The sequence below is a fragment of the Rhododendron vialii genome, chromosome 13a, assembly GCF_030253575.1.
Source record: "Rhododendron vialii isolate Sample 1 chromosome 13a, ASM3025357v1".
Lineage (NCBI taxonomy): Eukaryota > Viridiplantae > Streptophyta > Magnoliopsida > Ericales > Ericaceae > Rhododendron > Rhododendron vialii.
The window spans coordinates 8,811,934-8,828,927 of NC_080569.1; the positions used below are offsets into that span (position 1 = coordinate 8,811,934).

Here is a 16,994-nt window from a genome sequence, read left to right on the forward strand (position 1 = left end):
GTGAAAAGTTGCAAAGGAAAAATCCCAATCCTTTCTTTTCATGGTAGTGACGAAAGTCAAAAGTTGCAAAGGAAAAATCCCAATCCTTTTATGATGGAGCAATTGTTGCAGGGGATAATCTTCGTTGTTCAGACGATGGCACAGTGGTATATGACACCTGCTACAAAAGGTTGTGGAACCTAATAATGAAGGTTTTTGGAACCTATCAGAAGTAGGCTTTTTACTCTCTCCGTTTCATAATGTTTGAATTTTTTTGGAATTCCAACCATTTAAGAAACATCATAACTACAAGCTACAAGTAATTCAATTTTCTAAAATACCCCTGATTTGTCATCTCATATAGAGCCAAAAGAATGTTTTAAAATTTGGCGGCAAAAAATTCCTCTAAGTTTTTGACTAAAAATTCAAAAGCAAGCTTTTGAATGTTTTGGGAAAGTCCATACGTAACTCTGTTGTACCTGCCATGTGTACATGCAATTTGAATGCTTTGTTTTAAAATGTTAATTGTGTCTTGGAGGGAAAGGGCGTAATAGGAAATCAACTCATTGACACCCATTTAAAAGTCTAAATGGACAAATATTTTGGGACAATAAAAAATAAAATCATAGGCTAAGAAAATAGGACAGAGGGAGTAATTGACAAGGAAGTTGAGGGCATCCATCTTTTTGTTGACCTCAACCCAGTTGAGGAGGCTAAGAATTCAAGGAAAGAAAAATGGAAACATAAGTCAATAGATAATGTTTTGGGCATTTCAAAACCCAAGAAATGGGGTGCAAGTAAGATTCACAAATCCAAGAAGACAGGCGAAAAAAAGAAGCAAAAATGCGTTGTGTTTAGAGCTACCGTTGCAGCTACTGCTTTATCCTCTTCTCGTGAAGGAATTAACAGGATTCATCTGAACGAGACTTAGACGCTATGTCTTTAGAAAAAATCATTGGCATTGATTACGAGGGTAATGAGGAGGAAATTGTTTCTGGATTCATGGCTATGGAAGCTGAAGATGCGGAGAGGACTGAAGATGCGAAGAGGGCCAAGGTTCTTGCTACTGCAGGATGATTATTTCTTAGGCATTTTCTTTGGGTGTTTCTTGTTTTTGCTGCTTTGTTTTGGTTGTGGTTTGCCAGGTTTGGTGTTTCTTAGTTGCGTTTTGCTTTGGGTCTTAGGTGTTAGGTGTCTTTTTGAAAGTGGTATCTTTGTTGGTACTTTGGACTATTATTCTCTCCCCTTGGGTTCGTGTTGGCATATGATTGCTGGAGCTGTTGTTTTCCATTGTGGATTTTCTCGTCTCTAATTTGAAGCTGTCTTGAATCCTTTTAATTTTTATAATTTGTTTTCAAAGATTAATAAATTTTCGTCTTTCAAGAAAAAGACAATAGAGATAGTGACAGAGATAGTGACAGAGAGAGAACAACAACAAAGATAAAGTCAGGAGAAGTTTACGCAAAGGCAACATCAGCAATTAGACGGCTAGCAATTTTTTAAGTATTTTTTTTTTCCAGACGATAGGATGTTACAGTACTATGTTGGGGTGAATTTCGCCTAGACTTTTTGTCTTCAGATTTATGAAAATAGTCAAGTTGTCTTCACTAAATGATATTTTAATTCGTATAAATGAGTAGAATAACTTACCTAAAAATTCGTAAAAACAAGTCTTTTTTCTTAAATAATATAAACTACCAACAGAGAAAATACTCCCTCCATCTCATTTTTATTGTCCATTTTCGTTTTTTGTATCGTTCTTTCAACGCTTATATCTCCCAATTTACAATGTTCTTCATAATTTTGAAAACTTTGTATTATAGATCTAATCGAGAACTGTCAAACAAGATCCATATTGCATGTTTTTTGAAATTCATATTGGAAGATATAAAAATTCATAAAAACAAGTCTTTTTTCTTAAATAATATAAACCATAAAAATTGTTGGCGTCAAAACCCTAAGTCTTTTTTCTTAAATAATATAAACCCTAAGTCTTTTTCCATTTTTGTAAGAACATATTTGATGATTCTCATTGATACAGAATACAACTTTATACTTCAACAAGAGTAAAGACAAACTATTTGAACTTATACGGCTGTCAACAACTAGCACCTCCACTCCACTACATTCTTCCACTAACCGACTCCTAACCGACTTACCATAGTTACACTATGGTGTAACTAGACCCATCATACTACCGTGAGGATACATTAGATTCAGTACTCTTATCAAGAATACTATTACATAGTGGACCTATCACCAAATCTCCCTTCTCTTCTCCCCGCTTCTATTTAAAATTTTAATTAGTTTGTTGTTATTATGAGTGTGTGGACTTTGTTTGGGATAATATTTTGGTGTTCGATTATGAGTTACCTGGGCTGATTAGAGTTCAAAATGTATGAGGTAAGTGTTCAAATAAAGTTTTGGAAAAATGGTACATTAGGATGTTCAGCTGCCACTTATAGAAAAATTACTTTTGCTGATGAAATGATAATTAGGTTCGTCACCAAAAGTATTAGCAATGTCACCAATAGGTAGTCTCGGAAAGTGTATGGTAGCTTTTGGAAAATTAGAACAAAAAAACATTCAACTTCGTCAAAATCGCTGCTATTCCATGTACGAACCCGCGACCTCTAGTTCCCTCATTACCTCTTTTTCCACTAAGCCACTTTAACATTTCATTTTAATTTTTGCAAAATTTAATATATTACCATTTAATGAAACTTCCTAATTAATATATGCATTATATGGATATAGCATATTATATACATAATATGTTATTTATTTTACATAATACAAAGTTTTCTAAAATTAAAAAATTAATTAGTCTTAGAGTTGATGACAAAATAGAAAATTAGTAGCCCAAAGGTACTCTTTCGGCGACAAAATAGTAATTTCATCCTATTTCGACGCCATAAAGGTGTCTTAGTGAACAAAATTAATTTTCATTACCAAAATAGTTCTATCGACAAAATCCAATTGTCTCACCACAAGACACCATTTGGTGAGGACGAAAGTCATTTTTGTTGTGTACACCCTTCAATGCGAGTGTAGCCGGGCTTAAATTAATTGATTGTCTTAAACAGAAACAATAATCTCTCACGCTCAAATGGCCTTGGAATCCAAATTTATAAAAATTTATGCGACTCTTAATGTACATTGTCTAACCAATAGGCTTGTATCCCAGCAGTTATTTTCTGATCCTCTCATAAGGAAGGCCAGGGTTCGAGTCTTATCAAAGGCGTTTGGGGTAAAGGGCTATAGACCGCTTTTGAACCCCATCTACTAACTTCCACGCTAACCCTCCACTAATGTATAATATTGGCCAAAAAAAAAATACATAATCTCAATTTAGGCCTAAAATAGTACTCCAGTAATACTATCTGTTTGGACATTCTAAAGTTATTTCTTGCTAAATTATGTTCTCAGTAACAGATAGGAATGGCAACGGGTGGGGCGGGTTTTTGTGTACTCCGATTCTGGTCAGCTATTTTTTCGGTACCCCCGTTCCCGCCCCGCCCCGCCTCGTAAAAAATTTAAAATTTTGGTAATCTTAAAGCAAAAAAAAGAAAATAAGTATAAATAAAGTGTTAGTTTAGTATAATGGTGAAAATATAAGGGCAAGAATATAAGGGTTTTTTTAGTATAATGATAATAATATTAGGGTAAAAATATAAAATTTGAAGTATTAAAGATAATTAGATTAGGATAAAAGTATAATTTTATAAATAAATACATTTTGGGGCAGGTAATATCGGGGCGGGGTACCATCACCCCAAACCCTACCCGAATCTGGCCGGGTTTTAGTATTTTTACCCCAACCCGATATCCGAAAAGGTGATGGAAAACCTGCCCCGTCCGGGCGGGGCGGGTCCAATTGCCATCTCTAGTAACAGATGACTGGTCAACTAACTGAGGCTAGCTCAATTGGTTAAGATTCTTGTATCTCACTAGAAAGGTCAGGAGTTTGAGTCTTCTCACCTGCGTGTGAGTGTTCTTTTCTTTGTATTTGTTTGGATTATTTCTCCCTTTAATGGGGCTTGTAGTTGAGTTTGGCTTATTTATCCTGTTGGTTCAGTTGTTTGGCTTCATTATCTCATGGACTCTTACACAATGGATGGGGCTTGTAATTGAGTTGCGCTTATTTATCATGTTCAGTTATTGGGTTTAGTTATCTCGTGAACTCCCACACAATAAATGTAATGTCCCATAATTTGTATTTTATATTTCATGATATAATGATCTCTCCTACTGAAGCTGACGGTTTAGTGCGTCTCCTTCCGATTTGAGAGAATCAGACCCTCCTTGGTTGGGACCCAAGTGTGTCTGTCAAATCCCGCCCTCATGCTTGAGAAAAAAAACGATTAATATTAAACTCTTTTTCAATGAACTTTTCAAAATTTCTCATTTGTATGCTCTACTATTTTAATTAAAACGATGTTTTATGAGAAAATAATCTGTATCGTAAAGAAAAAATAAGTATTTAAAAAATAAGAACCTTAACAAAACAGGATTCTTCTCTTTCCTATTCTATCAATGGTATTTTTTTTTCATCTCAAACTACCTAACTTTGGGGATCCAGATCTTCTATGAGTATTTTCCTGTGAGGACCGTGTCAAGGTTCACAGGAAAATCTTTATAGAGGATCCGAATCTCTAAATCAGACTGGTGATTTAAAAACCGAATGGACATTTAGCATGATCATATTTGACAATGGGTCAATATTTGACGATCCAATCATTTCATTCTCTCGGGTCAATATTTGACGATCCAAACGTTTTATTCTATAAGTATCAAAATACTATGTTATCCACAAAAAGATAGATTGATCATATATACATTGGTATGTACTAATGTCAACAAATAATAAATATGGTTCGACTGAGCTGTTACAAATGTCTGATAAAACATGATTTTTGCATAGATAACACATTGATTTCTACCGGATGAACGACCTAGATATATAGTAAAACCAAACTGTACATGATGAGTCCTATTTATATCACATAATGGTTACATCATAAGTCAAATAAGTCAAGCAGTAGTTGATTGTTCAATCTTGAGTTGAAAACTTAACGAGTTTTAAAAATATGTTTGGGATTGGCTTGTTTATGAGACGAACCGATCTCAAACGAGCTTTAATTGCGCAGGTCGTGAACTAATCTTGAGCAGCTTGAATTTTTTTCTCCATCATAAGTCAAATAAGCCAAGCATAGTTTGTTTAATCTTGGTTCGAAAGCGCTTAACGAGGTTCAAAAATATGATCAAACTGGATTCAGTTATGTAACAAACCGGCCTCCAACGAGCTTTTAATTAGCGAATACGATCACAGCGATTTGGTTCGTTTATAAGTCCTCAAAACACCAGCTCAATCTCAAGATGAGCCCAATGGTCTTGGACTAGGCAAGAGTAAGCAGGCCAATCTCGAGGGATAACGGGTTGACTCAAGTCGGATCACCTCTCGCGAGCTATCAATTTGGGGGTTGGGCTTCAACACCTAGGGCAAAGCCCAAGCAAGTACAACTTTGATTAAGGCCTCTTCTCTGGGCATATCTTGTTGACCCTTACCTTTGGGTAAAGCAACAAACGAGCAGAGCCGAGTTTTATTGAACTCGAGCTTTAATAAGCCGAACTTAATCATTTATTAAACGAGTTTTTTTAATCGAGCCCGAATCTCTCTTAACAAGCTAAGCTTTTGTAGAAAACAAGCCGAAAACTCGAACTCGCGAGCTACTCGTTTCATTTACAACCCTACCTTTGAGCACACGAATGCATACGTGCAAGTAACATGGGGAAAATGACAAAAACCAAAGGGCACTCTCTCTATTAATACCAACTACTAAAAGGATTAAAAAACAATGAAGCAGTCTATCTTGTAATTAATCCCGACATAAAGCACTGTAGGAAAAAATATGTAGGGAAGCCAATGAATTCATAGTACTGATACTTGGCAAGCATTATAAAAAGTTAGAATCAAACAATGTACAGATACGTAAAGAAAAAGGGAAATGATATTGGCACTCCAAAAATTGATGCAGACACTCCAAAAACAAAAGAAAATGGCTTTGGAATTACACTGATTTTGAAGTGTCTGCATCAATTTTTGGAGTGCCAATATCATTTCCCAAGAAAAATCCCCAAAAAAACAAAAAACGAACCATCGAATGAACAACAAAAATGCCAAGAGGTTGGCATCAAAAAATACAGTTAGCAAGCTCTTATTCTGTCAAGCATTTACAAGCGTCAATCTCTCTCCACGCAGGGAAAGAATCGCCGCTGAGAGCTAGAATATAGTAATGACTAGCTTTTTACATGAGGACACGCCACTTTGAACGCCATCCACTATTTACCGTGAGTGCTTGATTGGTGAAGAAGCTATCAGAGGAGGAGGCAAGTGTCGGACTGCTGTTTGAGCTGTTGCTTGGCTTGCTGTTGGGACCAGTAAGCATGGGCATCGAGGACACGGTCTAGCTACACCTGGGGCACGGGCTCACCCCTCGTTTGCTGTGGGGATATTCTTGCTGTGTGCACCAGTGTTTTCCATTTATCCTGCAATTTCACAGGTCACGAAAACCCAAATCGCGTGAGCATTTCTACTGAAACAGAAAGGTATGTTTAAAACTGGAAAATAAGTAGCATCTCATACTGCCCTTTCGACTTCCGACCAACGACAAGATCCATCTGTTTTGTGTATTTTAAACTAAGAGTAGAATTCAAGAGATTACACGAGACATTTGCTACTCAGAATCAAAGACAACGGCATAAAAACCATAGAACCATTTCCGATAACGCAAGCCAACAAAGGTATGAGACTACGAGTATTCAAAACTGTAAAAACTGTTGGAAACAATTGAACCGAAAGCTTCAAAATTTTGAGGGGAATGAGATTGAAAAACTACAGCATCAAAGGAGCAGTACAAGTAATCACTGGTCCGGTTAAAATGGAGAAAAATCCGGAACATATATGCAGGAAAATGAAATGTCGATCGCTTACCTTCAAATCCACCTAAGTTCGATGCTTTGCATTATCAAAAGCTCGCAGTTTAACATCGCGCCATCTGCAGATGTAAACCAACTACGGGTAAGAGAAGAACAGAAGAATTGAAAATATGCTCATCCAGGACCGCACTTGAGATAAACAAGGGCAGACCCTTGTGTAGTTCTTGAATCAAGTTTCTGCTAAACATACCTTCCAGTTCCAAGCTTCTCAACAGCATGAACCAGCACTTCCACTTCAGAAACAGAGAAAGGTCGACGAATTCGGCGCTGCACAGCCTCAGATCGCTTGGATTTCCTCATGGGTACAACAGCCAATGCCTCCTCATCCATTTCTGGAATGGCGACCAATGCTCTGGAGTCCATTGGGCTTTTATCTGACATGTCAGGAGGAGAGGGTGCCGAGTCATGATCGCTTTCAACAAAGCTGCCCATACTTGTCAAAGGAGGATCTGGTAAGGCATCAGCAGCGCCCTATTCAACTATGTTATCAACTACACTAGGTGCAGGCGGGTACCTGGAGACAGGATTACATACACGATCAGCTCAGAGAACGATGACTTCAAATGGGAACTTAGTTCCGAATAAGAATCCAAACTAATTATAGCAAGGCATTGGCATAGTTGCGTAAAGCTTTGTACGCTCAGATTACCCTCCACAAAGTGAGGGCAAATCAAGGAAGTAAAAAATATACATTATGCTTCAAGAGATGAAGAGAAAGGACAAGTTTGAGTCGTTTGACAACATTTAATTTTTCAACTTCTCACATACCCTAAATTAAACTGGGGGAAATACAAAAAGTTGGCCAGATCAACATTACAGGAGGATGGAAAATATGTATCATTATCATTTAGAAGACCCTCCTCTAAACAATTGTAAAGCTAAGAAAAATCAAAACAGTAAACAGGGCCAAGTTCTGGAGCTAGCAACAAATGGAGAATCGGCTTTTCTAATTTACCTAGTTAGTGGCTGAGGTGCATTGCAGCTAAGTAGCAAGGGGTGATCTTCATTACACAGAGGTGGGGGAGCTTGTGAAACAGTAGGCTCTAGGGAGAAACCAAGAGCATCAAGCTTGTTTTCGTGAGCTAATCCAGTCTGGAGTAGAGTTTTATTATCATCCCTAATCTTCTTTCCCTGATGGAGGACACCCACTCGTAGTCCACCCCCCAGTATAGCATTCACCGCCTCCATAACACTTCTCTGCAAAATAAAGGCAAAATTGAGTTCAGTTCCGTCAATGATATCATGCATAATACAAAAGTAAATTGGCCTTTATCGCAAATCATGGTCATCCCAACGTGCTTATTGTATTTTCATCCATAATACGCCACTTTAGACAAATATCCTAGCCACAAATGACTCGGTTAAAAGTTCTTGCCATATTTAAACTAGAACCTTATGCAACGAGGTATCTACATCCACTACAATGTTGCATTGAGGTAACTGGGAAGATACTTGTATGAAAACAGTTTAGATAATACTGTTTGCATGTGGCATACCTTTAGAGAACCAACAGTTGCAGTTTCTGGAATCTCAATAAAAAGCTCTGGAACCTTAAAAGACCTGATTCTAAGCTTCACTGAATAAAAGTCAAGACATCTTCACGTAAGAACCTATTCGAATGTCATACACCAATCAAGTCAAAAGAGTACAGATGAATTACTCTCAATGAGAGTATTTCATACCATGTGAATCTCGGGACTGGAAGGGTGCGTGTCGGTTTGCTACACCAGATGTTGTCCCAAAGGCTGCATGAAGAGTAGAGATTGTATAGTGGAAAAACAAGAAAATCATATTCCAATCACAACTGAAACAACGAAATACCAAAATAGGAGTAGAAGAAATGAAAGGATGGAAATAAACCTCCATGCAGTGTTGCACCGGAACCAGAAGCATCACAACTAAACCCTTTCCTTGGCGAACTAGATATGCCCTCACTAGTTATCCCTCCATCAAAATTTGATAACGAGCGACCGTCATACAGTATCCTTTTCTTCAATGGATAATCCCTCAGAGACCTTTTTCGCTTGTAACAATTCTTCCTATTGTGGTAGCCAGGCTTTGTTTCTAGATTGGAAACAGACTAACATTATTCAACTAATAATAGAGAGTCATGGAAATAGAACTGTGATTCTTCGCAATTAAATTGGAGGGGACCATGAAAAAGCTAAAAAATAAGCAAACCAACTCACCAACAGTAAAATACTCCCCATCCTTTAATTTCGGAGCTGCCTTCCAAAATTTGGATGCCAATATCTTCCTTATTCTACAGTCACCAATGCGTGGTGATGGCCTGAAGGCCGTTTTAGTGGTGTTGGGTTGAGTGCACCCAGAAGAGTTTTCGTCATCATCTCTAACAGCTATATTTACAACATCCCGACATGCAGGGAAAGAAACATGACCAGTGCCTAGAGGCACTTTCACACAGTTCTCTTGACTAATTAGAGCAGGAGGTTTCCTGTATCTAACCGCCAGCTCGTCCAAAGTGCACATATATGCCTTGGTAACATTTGATGCATTTCGTGCCCTTAGTGGCTCCACTTTGCCGCTCCCATGTTGAATCTTGCTTTCGTCATTAACCAACTTTTCAGCACAACCAATCTTCTCTGAGCAATCGGAAGAAGTAATTACAGATGCAAGTATGGAACAATCATCAATATGAGCAACTGGAAATTCCTTTGTACTAAAATGTCGATCAGGAGCTCCGGAGACAAGGTTAGAAGGTTCCACTTTCGAAGCACTATCGTCATCCAGCTGCTCTTTCTTAATCGAATCTTTTGCAACTGCACATGGTTCTTTTCCAGTTAATGTATTACTTAGAACTAGGAGCAACTTGTCCCTCCAACAACAACTTGCCAGCTACAGTAGCCAATAAGTCAAACGCACACATTTGATTGTCATCACTTTCTTGAGTTTCTTCCTAATCGAGCCCCTCTAAAAAAAAAAAAAGCACAAGGAGTTAATATAAGGGAATTTTTTTTGAAGAGCAATATAAAGATTGAAAACTCACAAAAAAAAAAGAAGAAGAAGAAGAAGGAAGGAACGAAATTAAAGTCGAGGCTATTTACCCTTGGTGATCTGGTAGCTCGAGGTGTGGGGGACACCTGATAGCCATTAAAACCATATCCAAACCTGTTCTGCAACACCATATCGCGGAGAACATACCATAAAATCAAATGCCAAACTCTAGCATTCTCAAAAATATCTCAAATTCTAAGAGAAGCTCATGCACATTAACACAACATGACCAAGCTCCAACTCTGTAATAACGAGAGACCCTGTCAAAAAATAACATTCCAATGAGTGAAATTCTAGGGAAATAGAAAGATCAAAAACAATGCAGGTCGAGGCAGTGATAAAAGACATAGTGACAAAGCAAAACAAGAAATTAGATAATGCAGAGCGAAATAGGATTCACGAAAGACTTTACTGTTGAACAAACTAAGTTACTGCAAGTATTCATTATACAGGAAGGAAGTTAGGCCATTCTTCATTTCATGTTCAACTTTGTCACCTATTTGATCATAAAAAGGTTTCAAGAATCCAAGTCATGTGGATAGCTTGATATACATTGGTGGGCCCATGTCAAACAGTTTAATCTTTTAGAATAATTGGTAATTGAACAGTCCCAATAGTAAATAAGAAGAAAACGAAATTGATTTCATGAGGATAAGGAAAAACAGAAAACGAATATTCTACTTATCCATTCTCTTGCAATAAGAGTTCTTAGTCATCACCATGTAGTATTGAGTTTACAATGCAGAGAAAAGCATTATTGTCGTGTTCCTCTATTTAATCGTTTCTTATTCAAATTCTTACTAAATTCAGCTCTGGTGGTAGATGCCTTCCTATAGAGTATGTAGACAAAGTTGGAGAACTAGCAACGAAGTACGGGCTGAAACTTCACATTTACGGTGGCCGTATATTTCACGCATCAGTGGTGATTATTTGTTTTCCATTTTTTGCAGGTTCTCTTCCTGCATGCATATGCTACAGCTTATATTATCTGCAATGCTTTGTAGGATTGTAAGATTTTAACGAGAATGTGGCTTGTAGAAATGGATTTAAGTGGCATATACTTTACCAGCACACTTTGTTTAGTAAATGCATATATGCAAACTATCTGCATTTTTTACTTCATAAAGTTTGTTTTCCGGGCACTTGGAGTTCTTGTTCACAGGCTTGTGCAAGCTGCTGATTCAGTTTCGGTAGGATTGCATGGTGTTCAGCTTTCTGAGTTATCTTTATCTCTCTAACTTTTGAATTCTCTCTTTTTGTCATTGCTCAAAACATTCAGTGCTTAATTTTGAACCGTTAATTTATTCACACTTGAAGCGAATTTACAGGTTCAATCCATAATTTTACAAAATCAGACAATACAATGTGGCATTTTCACATTCTATCTATTTTGTTATAGCTCCACTGTCTCTTCTTTTTTTAATATTAATCCCAAAATCCTGCAATCCAGGTCAGTCTATCTCAAGGTCTAGGTGCTCCAGTGGGAACTTGTCATTGTTGGTTCAAAAGAATTTATAGCAAGGATGTAGCTGATATTTTGGCAAATGGTTACGTACAACACGAACTTGATACATGGCTCTTATGTGGTTTATTAGGCAAAGACTCTCAACTCTCAAGAAGACCTTAAGCGGTGGGATGAGACAAGTCGGCATCTTGTACGCCGCCGCTTTAGTTGGACTGCAAGAGAATGTTGCAAAACTAAAGCATGGTCACAAAAATGCCAAGACTCTAGCCGGTAGACTACCAATTACTTGTTTGTGAGAAACCAATGGGCATGGCTGTGCAAATTTTGGCATGATTTTTTCAATTGAGTCCCAAAGTTGATTCTCCTCCAGTTATGTTTCTGTGGGTACTTCGGTCTTTTCGTAGCATTTGCAAGGATTACCATTATCCCTTTCCAGACTTTTAACATTTTCCTTCCATGTCCTTTTTTAGCACTTGATTTGGTCGGTTTGTGCTGCTTTTTATGAGGGTATGGATGTAAAATTGGGGTGGTGACAACCTGGTGTTGGTTAGTCAATGCTGGTACAGTAGTTGGGGTGTGTAGACGATGGCAGAGCTGCGGCAGTGATGTTTGCAGCTGTAGGTAAGGAATGCATTCACGTCTCCTCTTCTCATTTTCTTCCTTTGGAGAGAGAGAGAGAGAGAGATTATGCTCACTTTGTTCCTACAGATGCTCATGTCGCCGGTGAAACTCCCCATCTCCAGATCCCCTTGCATCACAATTCCTCCAGTCTCAGTCCGACATTGTTTCTTGAGTCACCTGTTCTCCTCTCCAATATCAAGGTTAGGTATGTCTTCTTCCACTGAAATTCAGTAGCGTTTGTTTCAGATTCCAACCAGATGCTCGGATTCTATTTAGGGCATTGTTCGAGTGCTTTTCAAATCACTTCTTTTCCTAATTTTGTTCTCTATTGATTACTGGAAAGCCAATCGTTGGCGTCGGCTGCCGGTATCATGCCAGTGCCGGCAAGTAAGAGAGACGATCCGCTGGTGCTGCAACATGATGAGATCCATGGCGCATTCTGTCACTGCAAGAGATCGTAAAACTCCACGAGAGGTACATAAATACCATTAATTACTTTTAATTACTTCTGTATGTAAGTTTTGGAATTTGGTTGAAAAAAAATCAGAGACCGCGATGTTTGGAAAACCCCCCTTTTCAAGAGCTTTTGTCAATGTGAGAGCTATTTAGGTGGCCTTATTATTATTTTTTAATCGATTTGGTAGTTAGGGAAACAATGAGTTTCCATGTAGATTTAAATTTTTAAAGACAAGTTTCTGGGGTTTAGATGTTCAAAAGTTCTCTTTGCCTATATTTATTTTTGTTTTTCTTTGGACGTTAAATATTTCGACGGAGGTGGTGTTCTACACTCCGTGGGCGACACTAGGACGTCGGAGTAGAGAGAGAAGAAAGTGACGGAAGCCATGGGCGGATTGTACTGGAGGAGGAGGAGCGACTCTCTGATCGTATTACCAATCATCTTTGTTGCAAGTGCTTGTATTTTGTTTGCACACAAAGCTAATTCTTTTGTAATCAATCGTTACGCTTTTCAGAGTTTTATATGTTTATTTTTGTGATTGGTTTATCAAATATTATGGATGTCTCACACCGTATATCAGTTGAGGATTTTAAATAACCTCTTTCAATTCTTGTACATAAATCATCAGTCAATTAAAGTGTGGGATGAGTAAGATTGCTAATACTATATATTGGTTGCAGATTATGGATGCAGGAGGAATTAGAAATAAGGGGTCGCAATTTCCTCTCACCGATTTCAGAGGAAACATTTGTTTGGAAATATATGCATCTTTGATTCTAGGGTTCTATACGCATAGAGTTGTCTTAACTTCTAACACCGTGTTTGGTTGCATAGAAAATTAGAGGAAAGAAACAGAATACTTGCTTTCTTAAACTCTACAGTAAAGATCCTTTGTTGTATTTTTTATTTATTTGCCATAGAAATTTTTGTTGGATCTAGAATTCTCGTAGAAATTAGTGTAATCTTTTTCATGTCTCAATAGCCTTCATGCAGAAACACCCAAACCTTCTTTGTTTTTATTACTGTATTTCGTTTGACTATAATGCCTTCTAATTAATCTAATTAGAGTTCCAATTCGATCCTTTTGCTTTATTCTAATTAATCTAATAAATACACAATGGATATTCAAACATTTTAAATTAACGGGCATGATAATCGTGCGTAGCACGTAGCAAAATTACTACTGTAGTATGCAACAACGATTGACCAGAATAGTTCATAAATGACACATTTTGACTACACCCCGACTTTCCCAAATCCTAAGAATCATCAAAGCAATAGCTTTGTGCATAATTATTTGAAACTTCGTTACACCAAAAGAAAGTACTTGCATGAGTTCTTCAATATGGAGTAATGAAATTGATAAAATTATGCACGGAATTATTTTATTTTTTGAACAAATTCGCACAACTTTTCGTACAGGATAAGAAATTTGGGATAAATTTTTTTTTTTTGGTAAACCAGGAACATTAGATAGATATATTAAGAGGCATACAAGAGTCTAGGGTATTCCATCCCATTTGAGTCTACGCAAAGTTGCGAATTATTACAAACCGGAGCAACATCAAATAAATGAAAATCTAAAGCATCATTAAAACGACATATAAGCTATTAAGTCGGCACATCTGTTTCCTGGGATAAATTTATTAATCAGGCAGTCGGTCTGATAGACGAATTATTTAATGAAGTAACTAGCTAGGACCATGAATACTGCTGCATCGCTTGCTAGTGGAATACGCGGTTTTGAGCATTTAGGACCCTTTGAAGAAGGGGTTCCAGAATCGCCGCCCCTGATCTCCTTCTGTCAGCAGGTAGGTTGGCAGTCTCCACGAGGGTTCTCCATTTGTCCTACATCAGCACATAGAAATCAGCACCCATGAGAGAATACAGCCAAAGAGCACTTGTCAAGAAGATGAAGAGAAGCAGCTTTAATTATCCAATCGAGGCGCACTTGTCAAGAAGATGAAGAGAAGCAGCTTTAATTATCCAATCGAGGCCTTAATTAGCTTGTTTCTTCTTCTTCTTCTTCCTTCTTTGTCCCCCTTTTTATTTTTCAGAAATGTTAGGGACAAAGAAAATTTATCCCGAAAGTATCCCGAAAAGATCAACTAGTGGTTGAAATTCACTTTGATGTGTGTGACATAATCATCAAAGTGATTCTCAACCATTGATTGTTGTTTTCGGGGTACTTGCGGAGTAAGTTTTCTTTGTACCTAGCATTCTCCGGAAGACTTAAATATCACTTCAAAAAATTTACGAGTAATAATATTTTGTGATGGACATAGAACATTAAATCATTAAAGGGCGAAAATAAAATTATGAAATTATGCCGAATAAAGTCAGGGGTATTATGGTTGTATAAGAGATGAGCGCAACTTAGAAAATGTGTATAAAGTCAGGGGTATTATGGTCTTTTCATCAACAGAGAGTCGGTAGAATTGAAAAAAATGCAAAAACTCCTCTGGGGCTCGTTGTCTAATTGTGCCTTTAGTCTGGTTTTGAGAATGCGTTTTTGTGCATTCTCCAAACAGATCCCAAACAACAAGAATGCACAGCCTCAAAACGCAAAATGTAGAATTTGAGCTCCCAAACGGGGTCTTAATCTTTGGATTCTTCTTCAAAGATTAATACAGTATTAAAAAAAAAAATTGTTCAAAAAAAAACTCCTCACCTTCAGATCCGTAGGCGTCCGCCTGCTATCATTTCTAAAAAGTAAAACTTCATCCTTAATCCTTTGCCATCTGCAGAATAGGAATACTGATTGAAACTTCATATACAAAACAGGAAATACCTGTAAAATTTTGCTAGTTTCAATAGTTAGGCTCCGTTTGTTTCGACGTAAAATGTTTTCGTGAAAAATGTTTTACCTATTTTTTGGTGTTTGGCTGACAAAATAGGGGCACAAATGTTTTACTGGTAAAACATTTTACGGCAAATGGAGGAAAATGACTTCCGCATAAAACGTCCATAAGTCTTTTCCACTGATGCACCCCGTTTCTCCTTCACGATCCAACAATCTTTCCTTCTCTTCCAACAGAGTTTCAGACAAAATCCTGCTTTGTATACTTCTCTCTCATCTGAAGCCAGCTCGTGAACATAATTATATCCCTTTTGTCCTTCTCTCTCTCTCTCTCAATTCTTTCTGCTTAGCCAAAATTTAGAATTAGGGAAAATATGAGTTCTTTTCGTACTTAAACTATTCGAGGAAATGGATATTGTTCAAATGTGAACCAAATGCAAAAAAATAAAAACAAGATTTGCTTTTCAAAACATATATACCTTCCAGTTCCAAGTCTTTCAACCGCTTGAACCAGTTCTTCAACTTCTTCCATGGTGAAACGGTTATACCTTCGATGCGCAAGGACGAATCCAGAAATTCTCTCTTGTGGGGGCGATATCTATCGACCATAAACAAAAAAATGATAATCAAGCACAATAATACAAATTTAGACTTCATCGTATGCAATAAGTTTTATAATATGGACGTATGATCAAGCCCGATCCTGAGATTTTCGAGCTCCTAGGTGGGATTTGAAATCGGGTATCTTACTTTTTTGTATATAAATAGTTCGTGATTTAGTGGTTGATAGCTGATTCCTTCTCAGTACATGAGGTTGCGAGTTCAATACTCTGCAACTTTGTTTTTAACACCTTTTTTTTTTTTGTTCAACTTTGTTTTTAACACCTTTTTTTTTTCCGTAAGTTGAGCAAATTCGCATTAAAAAAGAAAGAGGTCAAGGATCAAACCCGAGACCTCTTGCATAAAACGCAGGATATATAACCAACCGCACCACAACAATCTTTTGAAATACTTGACATAATATACGGAGTATAATATAATCTAATACTATAATTTTTCATTTTCTTCAAAAAAAATCCTGGAATTGAGTGGGCACGTGCCCATACTAAATTCGTCCATGGCTACGCGGGCCTTTGATTTTTTCAGATGAATTGGATTTCTGGCACACCTAGTAGGTATCCAGAGCATGGATATGATCATATGCACCACCGGAATGAACAATGACCTCGCTGGAAGAAGTGGCGCCGCCTTCGCCAATTACCATATGAGTCTGAGACCTCACGAGCTCATTATGGCCTTGAATGAAACCTTCATTCCAATTCCATTGAATATAATTACCTTCACAAGATGAAAAAGGACATACTTATTATTCAGCTTCCAATTTTCCATTTTAAGAAACGTACTTAATTAATCTCTGATCAAACAACCTCTGGGAACATAGACACGCACGAATATTAAAGATCCCTATATGTCAGTGATTGTCATGTCCCAAACAACCATCTCTAAAGCCCCATCTCAAAAACCTTCTTAAAAAATAAGCAGCTTATTTCACATTTTTAAACTCAAAAATAAAGTAAATGAAAAATAATTTTTCAATTTTTTTTGCATCGTATAAAATTTTTAGATTTCAATAAGTCCATAATTTTTGAGTTTGAAAT

General features: G+C 37.3%; 1 protein-coding gene, 1 long non-coding RNA gene and 1 pseudogene across 6 annotated transcripts; 1 reads left to right on the plus strand and 2 right to left on the minus strand.

Annotated features, from left to right (window-relative positions):
• Nucleotides 1-6,173: 6,173 nt before the first annotated feature.
• LOC131313849 (telomere repeat-binding protein 5-like) lies at nt 6,174-10,124 on the minus strand (annotated as a pseudogene).
• A 504-nt stretch (nt 10,125-10,628) lies between these two features.
• LOC131314715 (uncharacterized) lies at nt 10,629-13,202 on the plus strand. 5 transcript variants are annotated; one of them, XR_009196491.1, is made up of 5 exons: nt 10,629-10,915; nt 11,444-12,079; nt 12,167-12,284; nt 12,423-12,553; nt 12,854-13,202. XR_009196491.1 is itself a non-coding variant. In XM_058343552.1 (3 exons), exons 1-3 carry the CDS (start codon nt 12,146-12,148, stop codon nt 12,911-12,913), a joined length of 330 nt encoding a protein of 109 aa, XP_058199535.1. In that variant the 5' UTR covers nt 12,086-12,145; the 3' UTR covers nt 12,914-13,202. The 5 variants fall into 5 exon arrangements, 1 of the variants encoding a protein (XP_058199535.1); XR_009196492.1 differs by having other exon boundaries at nt 10,629-12,079; nt 12,167-12,288; XR_009196489.1 differs by having other exon boundaries at nt 10,629-12,079.
• A 14-nt stretch (nt 13,203-13,216) lies between these two features.
• LOC131314716 (uncharacterized) lies at nt 13,217-16,758 on the minus strand. The gene is made up of 3 exons (XR_009196493.1): nt 16,505-16,758; nt 15,816-15,934; nt 13,217-14,384 (listed from the first exon to the last, which is right to left on the minus strand). It is a non-coding gene; the product is annotated as an uncharacterized LOC131314716 (long non-coding RNA).
• Between the last annotated feature and the right edge of the window lie 236 nt (nt 16,759-16,994).